Source organism: Mus caroli, chromosome 4 (genome assembly GCF_900094665.2).
Source record: "Mus caroli chromosome 4, CAROLI_EIJ_v1.1, whole genome shotgun sequence".
NCBI classification, from domain to species: Eukaryota; Metazoa; Chordata; class Mammalia; order Rodentia; family Muridae; genus Mus; species Mus caroli.
The window spans coordinates 7,771,266-7,782,692 of record NC_034573.1 but is presented as its reverse complement, the minus strand read 5'-3'; the positions used below and the strand labels follow the sequence as shown (position 1 = coordinate 7,782,692).

The window sequence follows — 11,427 nt, the reverse complement described above, 5'->3', positions numbered from 1 at the left end:
ACACACACACACACACACACACACACACACACACACACATTTTTAAATCCCCCCTAATGCTTTAGTGAAACCTAAGATCATTAGCCTTCAAGGGACAAAATGAGGGCCATCTGTCCAGTCAGGAATTTGCCAGACCAAAGTAGAAGGACAATCGGCTTTGATTCTAGCTCAGCTTTATTTGACTCCAAATCCTTCCCAATTCAATCAGCCAGAAATAACTCTTCTTTTCTATGAACCATGATTCCAAAGGAGAGAACTTGGGGATTCTTAAAAAAAAAAAAAAAATAGCTAAGGACTTAGCTAATGGCAGGGGAAACTGTCTGTCCCTTGGAAACACAGCTTGTTCTAAACGCCAGAGGAAGAGACTCGCACTTGTCTTCTGCATGGAGGATAGCAGAATGCTTTCCTTTTCAAAGATTTTATTTATTTTATTATAAGACATATAGGTAAAAACTTGAATATTTTGAAAAATATAAAAAGGTAATAAAACAGACATTTTCTCAGTAAGAAATATGCTCATAAATATGCTTTATCAAATATTAAAATGGTTATTTGCAAAATAATAAATATAATTCAGCTGTGGCATACAAGAAGCAACCCAAAGGATGGGGCATGTTTATGTTTGGGGGGGGGGAACAGGACTATATTTAAAATTTTGCACTGCAGGTTATCAATATAGTTGAGATTTTTTTAAAAAAATATTTTATGATAGCTTAATGATTTAAAAAACAGCAAGACATAAAAGATGATTTGACTAAGTGGAATTTGGCAAAAAAAAAATAGTTTCCTCAAAATAAACACTTCTACGACACATAAGTAAACAATTTTTTGAACCTGTTAGTAGTACACATATTAGCTCCTAAGTCTACAAATCTCTGTGGTCTTTAAACAAAAGCTGTTAGTAAGCCTCAGTTTCCAGCAAATTCTAACAGTTCTCTTCACTGGAGCAGAAACAGTCACAACTGTGATGAGGCCAGCTCTAAAGATGTCGTTCCCGGGATATAAGTACGCAATGAGCCCTTCTCCTTCCAATAAACTACCACCATTTTCCTACATCTCTATATGATCCAAGGACCTCGAAGTCACATAGAACAACACTGGGAAAAACTTCAATGATGAAAACTCCTGTCCTACGCATTCTTCATAAGCATCAATACTCTGCTGTCCAAAGGAGAGAGAAACTCATGTGAACCCGAAGCGTGCCCATAAATGAGTCTGAGACGTCCACGTAGCAGGTCAAGCTTTTCCTATGAATAAATACTGACTCTTGACAGAGCTCATTCATTGCCCGTGCACTTGGTTGCCCACGAGGCTAACCTGTTGGTTTCCATCTGCAATAGGGGAAGCCGCGTCTAACAATGCTTATGTATCCAATCTAATATAGATCACTGGTCCCAAAAGCCTTCAACGATGTCCACCAAGGGGACATCTGGATGACACTGGGTGCCTAGAGCACAGACAGGTCATGGCAGGATTTTGACTTGAGCTTGAAAGCCATGTTCTTGTTGTTTTTGGCCACAATTTTGCCCCAGAAGCGCCTGGCTTTCCTGGGAATGCTCTCCCGCCTCTTCTGGTAGGCCAGCCTCCTCTCATTCTTCTCCTTGCTGTCCCTGCGCAGGCGCACCTGCCGCACAATGCCCTCAAACAGTTCCTTCACGTTGTGCTGCACGGCCGCAGAGGTCTCGATGAATTTGCAGTCGAACACCACAGCACAAGCTCTCCCTTCTAGAGAGGAAAGGGGAGAAGAAAGTCAGAGGGCTCATAGAGTATGATTCTGTACAATGTGGCCAAGCTGGAGAACACCTCTTTAAAACTGCCCTAGGGGTAGCACAGGGCAGTAGGCTACGTTATAGACAGAAGAACACACTACAGCATGCATCCTCCCAGGGTCTGAGTGGAAATAGCCCATAAGAGGATCCCAGGAAGCCAGCTAGATCTGGCTCACCACAAACTCACTATATGAAAGTCCAATTCCATCAGGTCTATGATATGAATTAGAACAGCAAAAGTCATAGCCTTCACTTACTACAGCTTTGCTACATTCAACAGCCAGACTAATCTCTTTCCAAACACTTTTCACTGCTCAGAACAATCTTGAAAACATTCCATTACTCTTATCAGATAGACAAAGAAACTGAATGTCATTAAAAAAAAAAAAAAAAAAAAAAACATGAAGGAGCTCGTAACCGACAGGGACAGGAAACTCAGTCCATCAAACAGCCAAGCTTTTCTAAAGCTCTCAGTTTTAAATACTCCACTGTGTTTAACGGCCACGTGTCCACATTTCAGTTTGAGAAGATGTGAACACGGAATAGTGTTTGTGTCCTAGTAAAACGTTCCCACCAGTTGGGAGAATTGTCTTGACTGAGCAGGGACTGAAAATGCCATATTTTATTTTTTATGGTTGTACTAAATCTACATTGAGCCAATGCGATCTTGAAGGCCCTAAAAAAAATATGGAGACCTACTCATCAAATAGGAATTAGGTTTGAACTAAGGACCAAGAAGCATGTGTGGTTCCATCAGTCTGATGTTCTCACAGAAGTTTACAAAGAAGGGGTGGGATTAGAGAGACCCAATAAAGAGAACGTCAACACAGGCAGAGTATATAAGGCTGTCTCTTTTGAAACTCTCTCTTATGAGTGTTCTAAACCCCGAGTTCCTCTCCTTGCATTCATGTGTGGCTTTTCCTCCCTTGAAGTTGGGGTCTGCTTGGAGAACAGAAGGATGAGCAAGGGGTATAACTGTCAGGAAATTCCTGAGGCTGCTCTCCTTCCTAAAGTTACTCCTGAAGGACAGCCAAGGGGGAGTGGGTACACTGGACCTTCAGGTAGACCAGAGGATACAGAGAACAACAAATGACTAATACAAACAATGGGAATTGTGAGAGTCTTAGACAGTATTTATCAAACTTCATGGAGCATCCACTGAGCCCCTGGATGCAACCTTGCAGGGGAAGGGGAAGAGAACCTGCTGGTGGACCAATGTGTGCCATGCAGGGGTAGAGCCCATGTCACACGCCCTCTTACCTGACACAGACACTTCTCGACACCGCACTAAGTCGCTTTTGTTGCCAACCAAAATGATAGGAATGTCTTCTGTCTGCCGGGCCCTGCGGAGCTGAATCCTCAGCTCAGATGCCTTCTCGAAGCTCGCACGGTCTGTGATAGAGTAGACGATCAGGTAGGCATCCCCGACCTGCATGCAGTGGTCATGGAGCCATTCGTTCTCCCCCTGATGAAATAAAGAGACCTTCCATGAGCTCAGGCTAGCCTAAAAATTAAGGTGTCAAACTGCATGTCTATCCCAAGTGAGAGAAAACAAGAAAACTGCTTCCAACACCCCAAAACACATTGGTCTTCCAGGATGTCTAGAGATGCAAAGAAAGCCAATCTCTATTGTTTCCATAGCTAACAGCTTACTTTCCAGTTACTACTACAGCTTGCACTGTTATAATAATACATAAGTACATTGACAAACAGTATTTCCAATCTCAATCTAACCTGCCAACAGTCAGCCTTTTCTAACTCCCTAAAAACCTTCTAATTAAGAATTAAGAATCTTTTTGTAAGAATAGGAAAGTTCTCAGTAAACAATGATCTTGCATATTTTCTGGGAGGCCCCAAAACTGTCAAAAGCCATGTTGGAATCCAGGATGGAGAAAGCCAACTTCACACTAGGTGGTTCTGTGTCATTGAAAATAAGTGGCCGTGCTTATTTGAACTCTCCCAAAAACAAATATGCTTCTTGTGGTTTTTAATAGAACTCGGGGCAAACCACTGCAATTTGTTTGTTCTTCAGGGCTCATCTGTGAACGACCTGTTCTCCAGCACAGTCTCGTTCTTCAGAAGTAAATGCTTTTAATCAAGGAAATGAGCCCTCCTCGTCTGGAACATCTACTATGTAGGACAAGGTCACTCTGGCACCAAGCAGCCTGTTGAAAGGCAAGCCCTAAAGGAATACACTGGCAGCTACAGGCCCTGCATACCTTATTTTCCCACATGTCCAGGAGGATAATGGTTGCACTCTCTCCATCAACGACCAGGGTACGCTCATATGTATCTTCTAGAAAAGAGCGAGCATTGATATCAGTCAGGTGAATGAGAAATAATTCAGCATAAGAGGTTCCTGTTGACCTCACTCTAGAATTTGTACTCCAGGCGCAGGGGTCGGGGTGGGACTGAGGATGCAGCTCAGTCTGTAAGTGCTTACTGTGCAAGCACAAGAACCTTAGTTCCATCCTCAAGAGTCCACGTGAAAAGCCAAGCACGGTGGGAAGCCCTCGGAGCCCCTGTTTTGGGGAGGCAGAAGCAGGCAGATCCCCAGGGTTCAATAGTGGGCCAGCCTAGCTGAGAGTCTCTGCCCCCCAAAACAAGACTCATGCCTATGGAAGAACAATACCCAAGGCTGACTTCTAGAATCCAGATGCACATGCACACATAGACACATATATGTGCCCCACATGAACATATGCCTTTCATATGTGTGTGAGTATTTATATATTCATGAAGACATATGTGATGTGCATATAAGTATGTATATGAATATATGTAAAGAGACAGACAGACAGACAGAGGCAGAGAACATATGCCTTTCATATGTGTGTGAGTATTTATATATTCATGAAGACATATGTGATGTGCATATAAGTATGTATATGAATATATGTAAAGAGACAGACAGACAGACAGAGGCAGAGAACATATGCCTTTCATATGTGTGTGAGTATTTATATATTCATGAAGACATATGTGATGTGCATATAAGTATGTATATGAATATATGTAAAGAGACAGACAGACAGACAGAGGCAGAAAATGAACTTCAAAGATATCATTTTAGGGGCTGGGAGCATAGTTCAGTGACCTCTGGTCTCTGTGTATATGCACGTGTGTGTGCGTGCATGTGTGCGTGTATGTGTGCGTGTGCGTGTGTGTGTGTTCTCCTTCAACATGCAGCACACAGTCCTCCATCACTAAGCAGATCTCCCACAGCTCTGTGGAAGGCTAAATAGCTTGAGTTAAAAGGGAATCATTTCCATCATTCTTGGGCCTTTTATGGAGAAAAGCCGTTTATAAGGATAAATAAACTCCCTAAGACCTTTTGACTCCAATTCAATGGCTGAAGCTATGAGAAAGCATTAACTGTAAGCTCCATTATGGGATGTTTTAACTATAAGCCCTATTTCCATAATCTTTATGGGAACTCCATTGTGTTCTAGCGGGTGGCCACTGAACATTCACTAAAAACTTCAGAAACTTTGAGCTCAGCAATATTTCTCCTCTTTGCAGAAGCACAAGAAAAAATATTTTTGAGATGGTCCCTAAAGATGGTCCCTAATTGAACTATCATTTTCTTTAACCCTCCACCCCATTTGCTTTGTTGTGTTGAGATGGATTCTTGCTAGTAGCCCTGGCCAGCCTAGAACTCACTACACCATCAGGCTGGCCTAGAAGTTGCCTCCTGGGTGCTGGGATTACAGGAATGTGCCATTGTTACACAGAAAGTAATGGAAACTTCCCCTCTGCATTTGAGCCTACATTGGCTGTGAGTGAAGAGTGACAACAATCACGGCCAGAGGCGCTCTGTCTGGAAAAACAGCTGTCCTGGGACCTTTGTGAGAGGATTTCCCACCAACCCTGTGCACCATCTCATATGTCCTCTGGGGTTTTCTGCTTTTAGTTCCATCTTTTTGAAACCATAACTTTCGTAACAGTTTATCTCTTTTTGGCCCTTACACCTGAATCCCCTCTTTTAGGTATCTGTAGGGCTCACCCTGGGTATGAATTTAAAATCGCACCAGCGTCCTGAGCTTCTTTTCCTGCTCTGTGAATCTTTGTGTTACTTACTCTCTAACATGCGACACTTGACAGATACTTACTACCCTGTGCTATATCCTCCTCCTGCTTTGTTCTCTGTGTCTCCATCCCTGGTCCCTCAACCCATTATGTGCCTGACCCATGGTACATGCTCCTTATAAAACTGTGTCCCAAATGGATGAGCAGCAAATGCCATGGCGCTGTGACTGTGAGCACACACAAATCTCACCTCAAATCTAGGATCGACCCTTTCTTACCCATGTGACTCTAGGCAATGTTCCCAGGGCCCCTAAGGCTCAGGTTTCTGACCATGGGAACTGAGGCTACAAACAGAATACCGAACCATGAAGAAAGAAATGGAGCTGCAGAGTGGGCTGTAAACACTGTTGATTCTCTGGGCAGTACACGCCAACACCGTGCTGTTGCTCTCTGCTCTCTCCTTTGGTGACTGTGCTATCCTAGGACGAATCACTCCAGTTATACTGGAGAGGAAGCTTCCTGAGGTAACGAAGCGAACCCAGGAGCACTTAGCTAAGTCTGTGTCACCTGGGGGTGGCAGAGTCTCTCCCCACTCATTACATTCCAAATCCAGAGCTCATTCCCTGTGCTTGTGAGCAGCTTCAGCTCAGGCCTCCTAAGTCCCAGTTGTCTTCAAGGCCAGATCAGAGACCTTTTCTTCCACTAAGTCTTTTCTGATTTACACAGACAGAATTCTTTTCTCCAAACTCCACTTTCTCCCCATAACTCAAGATTACCGTCATATCCTGGCTTGCTTTCCAATGGGTGGATATCTGACCTCCATTGCAGATTGTGAGATGCTAAGGGAAAACTCCAGGGCTCTGCATGTGCCTTCTACTCCCACTGTGCCTCACCAAGGGCTGTGCTACATATTCAGTAACGATTTAGAAATGAATGGATCAATGAATGGATGAATGGGTGGGTGTACAGCTGGAATTATCTATGCACAGAGAATCATATGACTGTTGCAACAGGCTGGAAGAACATCCATCTTTATTAGGAGAAATGGTGGAGAAGACTATCACATACATTCCCCCTGGTAAATAAATGCTGAAAGGAAAAGACAAAACCCATGCATGGGTGTGCTTTGGAAAACCTTCCTCTGGGGAAATGCACTTCTAATGTACTTCTAAAGCAAGTGAATGCAGCCGATGCGCAGAGGATGTGTAACATTGGATGGATCCATCACTGAGAAGTTTCTCAGTATCAGATGCTCAGTCTGGTCGGAGTTAAGGAAAAGTGCCATCCCTGTCTCTCTCCAAAGAAGTTTCCTACTTTTCCCTCTTCCCGTTGCACATCAGTCCCATTGCTTTATGGCTATTGGGTATTGCCCTCTGAATACATACCACCCCTTCTAATGGGCAAACTATTCTATTGGGCCTATTGTCTACTAATTTTTCAACTCCTCCCTCTTTAAACAAATAAAACAATTCTGCCCCTATGTCAGCATTATTACAGTTAGAGCAGTTATTATGCTTCCCAGTACTTGCTAATGCCACCATGTTCTCAGTTACACTCGGTGGCTCTGAGTGCCTCGCCACTCAGCCGTCACTGGGTACCCAAAGTCTACATGGTGCTGACCCGTGTGCTGTGTACTTAACAGCATTTGAAAGTTAAATCCAGAGGACAGTAAAAGAAAGTGGGTTTTTAGTTAAACCACAAGCAGGTTTGGATGGCAGCCCTAGGAGACACTTAGCTCTGTAAGCCTCCACCCCTGTAGAGATATCGATATGTATTATCTAGAGAACATTAGGAAGTGACAACACATAGCACAGGACCCATGCTGGTAGAAGGAGTGTAAGGCAATCACAACATAAGATCATAAAACCCCAGTCTCTACACCCAGCTTCCCTGAAGGGTGGGTCTCCATCTGCCAACCATCCTCCCCAAGACCCTGGTCATGAATGGGCATAGGAATTCTGAAAGGACTGAAATAAACTTCAGCAATCATGAGGCACTTCAGGAAGGCCCCTCCCACTACGAATGCCCATTCTGAGTATTAGCTCCTTCGCTGTCTTCTAGCACCCAGCGGCCCATACAAAGAGCAAAGCAACTGCACAACGCCAGCCCTGTTTCTCCTTGACCCTGAGATTCTGGAAGTGGGGAAAGGAACGGATGCTATATCAGGGAGCCATCAATGAGCCATCATTCATGGTCCACAGTCCCTGAGCTGCCTCTTGAAGCACTAACTCCCTAACACCAAGACAGCTGAGGAGAATTAACCCTTTCCATGAAACGGGCTGTTGTAGTGAGGTGTAAGATTTGCACACGTTGAATAGAGAGAAATGAGACACCACTAAGCTATCTTTCCCGAGCTTACTCCTCTCATTTTAACTGAAAGTGGGGACAGACACTGAACAATCCTTCCTCCATTTCTACAGCTCTAAGTAGGGGCTGCAGCTGTTCCGGGTACGTATACTGATGTTGGAGCGCAAGCTGAAGGACATTGTATGACAACTACTGGCTACCCAGTTGTAATTTCCACCCCAGAGTATAAAAAAGCTATCACCTGTTGTTGTGTATGTATGTTTGTACAAAGTGGGTCTAGAAATAGGTAAGGATTAAATAAATAAATCCTGGAAATAGGTCATATACAGAAAATCCTCTGAAGACCTGTCAGGCTCTATGCAGGGCATTTATCACCATCTTCATAGCTCAGTTTTTTAAGTTATTATGTTACTTCAAGTACAGCATTTGACCTACTTACACTTGCAAATGCTTCTAATGTTAGTGGAAACACACTAATCGATCCACTCTAGCAGGTTTCTTTCCCTGCCAAATCAGTTCGGTTTTCTGTATAGTCACAGAAAAAGTTCCAGTGATGAACTCTCCAAAACCAGTCCAGGGTCGAGTCAGCCTTCTTGGACCCCTCAAACCCAACCTTCAGAAAGCCCCTTGATAACTTGGGTCAACAGATTTGGTCCTGCGTACACGTATTCCCCCTCTCTTGTCTTTTTTTTGTGCTTGAGGCTCTGTGCCAGCAGTTAGGCCTCTGCCACCATCTCAGTATTGAGAAGGTATAGGTTCTCCTAATCCTGAAGATACATTTTGTTTCAGTTTCTTGTTTTTTTGAGACAGAATCACATAGCCCAGGTTAGCCTCAAACTCTCCTTGTATCTGAAGATGACCTTGAGTTCCTAGTCCTTCTGCTTCTCCCTTCCCGGTGCTGGGATTGCAAGTGTGTACCATTATGCCTGGCTCCCAATTCTGCAGAAAAAATGACCCACTCCCTCTCACTCTCTGCTTACAAGACAGAAGCCCACCGGGGCTGGGCCACCTACCTCCCAAGACCTCACAGTCGCTGTCCATGCTGTCATGCACACCTGCAAAGATGTTGGCCAGGGTGGACTTGCCCACTCCTTGCTCCCCTATAAGCACTACGCGGTAGTAGGTGTTTCCAGACTCAGAAGAGATGACCGAGTCTGTGGAGTCGGACGACCAGCTCCGTCGGCAGTGGTCTTCCGGAGCAGGAGAGTGGCGGTTTTGGAGGTTGCAGGGGTGAGGATCCTTCTGGACCATCAGATGCCTGGCATCAGCAGGGATACTCCAGCGCTGCTGTGGCTGCATGCCCACAGTGCCTTGGCGCATGGTGACATTATTCAGAGTCATTGCGGGATCCTAGGAATCAGAGCTGTAAAGATGGCAATATGATTAAGAATGAGCCAGGCCCAGGGGAGCTCAACACAGTTGTCTTTGGTGCTTCATTTGATGGGTAGGAATTCTTAATATAAGAATCAACCACTAAACTGTCCCTAAGCCTAGAAAGCAAACTTTTCAACAACAGCAACAAAACACACACACACACTCAGTAACTACCTTCTCAATCAGGCTGTCGTTTGTAGTAGCAGTAACACCATCCATTGCCCATAAGCTTCCTCCGTCCTTAAAGGAGCTTTGGAAATCCCACTGGGAGTTGGCACAGAGGCAGCTGGAAGGAACCCATTGCCTCCAGAAATGACTTTACCATCAGCAACAAGTTAGAGCTGCTGGGGACCAGCTGGCCAGGTTAACTGTTCTTGTCTAAACATGGCTCTTAATTGCCCCCGCGTCCTGCAGTGGGAAACACGTGGCAATGACATCACTCCCCTGGCTGGACTGGACAGTCACTTTGGGGGAACTTCCATGTTTAGTAAGGTTGCCCTGATGTTCTCCAGCTGCCTGACTGAAGAGACCGTTATTTGGGGAGTGGGACAGTTTCTGTTTGAGTGTTATGCCTCAGCTCTACCCTCTTATCTACAGAAACTGTTTAACATACCAGCCCTGACGCTGGTTCTTCTGACAGGGGAAGGACCTGCTCACATTCAGACACATCACACTTGTACAAAAAGTGCTTCATTCTTAAGGAACATCGTCCACTCCATGATTTTTTTTTTTACTGTATATAATTATTTGTTTTTAAAATTGCACCTTTCTGAAGTAAATTAGAAGATCAGAGACTCAGTGAAAAGCCACTCAACAACTTCCTACAACTTTTTCCTTGCAAGACTGCCTCGCCTGACAGGCAGTCTGTTCCGCCAAGACTGCCTGAGATAGCCACTCTATGGTTTTAACTCAGCAAGCTCCCCGCGTGAGCGCAAGGATCGCGCTCAGCTCACACACCCTACTCCATACATCACACCTATGCCACGATCCAGAACCAACCGGTTTCTTTTTAAGTCTTAAAAACAGTCCCTGGGTTGACAGACTTGCGACAGCAGACCTTGAAGTCTGCCGCCTTGCCACCTAATCTGTAAGGTGACACTCCTCCGGAATTGAATTTAGAAACCCCCATCAGAAGCGCATCCTTTGCACCTGAACTTCTTTCTCCCACGGCAGAATCCCCGGTACTGACCTAGGGAGTCTAGGGACAGGCTCCCTTCCCAACTTAAAAAGTTCGGAGACCAGGAACGCCCCTTCCCACAGAGGCTCCCGCTGGGACTGCCCCTCATCCATGGCCCCTTACTTGGCTGCACTGGGCGCTGGGTGGGCGTCTGCCGTCGATCCGCACAATGCTTGCTGCCTGCTGCAACGCCTGACGCCTGCGATGCGGGCTCCGCAGTCCGAGGCTGTGTGATGTCCGCTGGCAGTGCCGCCTCCTGAAGCCTCCGCTGCCCGCCGCCGTTTATAGCGCGCCCCGCAGCCCCGCGACGGGGCTTTTCCGTGACGTCAGCGCTCCCGCCGGGAGGGGGCGGCTCTGCAGCAAACTCTGAGTTGCAGCCACTTGGCTAAATCAGTTACTCGTAGTCATGTGACTCCTCTATCCCCTTGAGAGGAGTGAGGGAGAAAAAAATGACAGTTCAATCGTTGATTTTGTTTTATTTTCTTTTTATCAGGTGGACACTGGAAAAATACACTTAGTGCTACTTAATCGCCCTTCCCAGCAGAGCACTTGTAAGCTGTCTGAATAAAGGATGAGGAAAGAAACAGGCCCAAGCCGCGAGTCCAGCTTTGCCAAGAAAACAGATCCGTCTGAGTGAGCGGGACTCCGGCCTCCAGGATGAGGCTACAGCCACCCTGAGTGGACAGGCCACCATCAGAGCATGCTCTGAGAAGCAACCAGACCCTTCCTGCTTCCTGACTTCTTATCTCTGAAATGGGACGTACTGCTTTG

The 11,427-nt window shown here is 45.5% G+C and overlaps 1 protein-coding gene across 2 annotated transcripts; it reads right to left on the bottom strand.

The window, feature by feature from the left end:
- Positions 1-175: 175 nt before the first annotated feature.
- On the bottom strand, positions 176-10,922 carry Gem (GTP binding protein overexpressed in skeletal muscle). Of its 2 annotated transcripts, none has more exons than XM_021160818.2 (5): positions 10,780-10,922; positions 9,119-9,468; positions 3,989-4,065; positions 3,030-3,234; positions 176-1,725 (listed from the first exon to the last, which is right to left on the bottom strand). In XM_021160818.2, the coding sequence occupies exons 2-5, from the start codon at positions 9,444-9,446 to the stop codon at positions 1,448-1,450; spliced, it is 888 nt and encodes a 295-aa protein (XP_021016477.1). In that variant the 5' UTR covers positions 9,447-9,468; positions 10,780-10,922; the 3' UTR covers positions 176-1,447. The 2 variants fall into 2 exon arrangements, with proteins under 2 accessions (XP_021016477.1, XP_029331594.1); XM_029475734.1 differs by lacking the exon at positions 10,780-10,922 and adding an exon at positions 9,654-9,734.
- Between the last annotated feature and the right edge of the window lie 505 nt (positions 10,923-11,427).

Coding starts and splice junctions, on each gene's coding strand:
- Gem (XM_021160818.2), bottom strand. CDS start 9,446: ATGACTCTGAATAATGTCACCATGCGCCAAGGCACTGTGGGCATGCAG. Junction 4,066..9,118: donor CGACTGTGAGGTCTTGGGAG/GTAGGTGGCCCA, acceptor GCTCTTTTCTAG/AAGATACATATGAGCGTACC. Junction 3,235..3,988: donor TGGACATGTGGGAAAATAAG/GTATGCAGGGCC, acceptor TTATTTCATCAG/GGGGAGAACGAATGGCTCCA.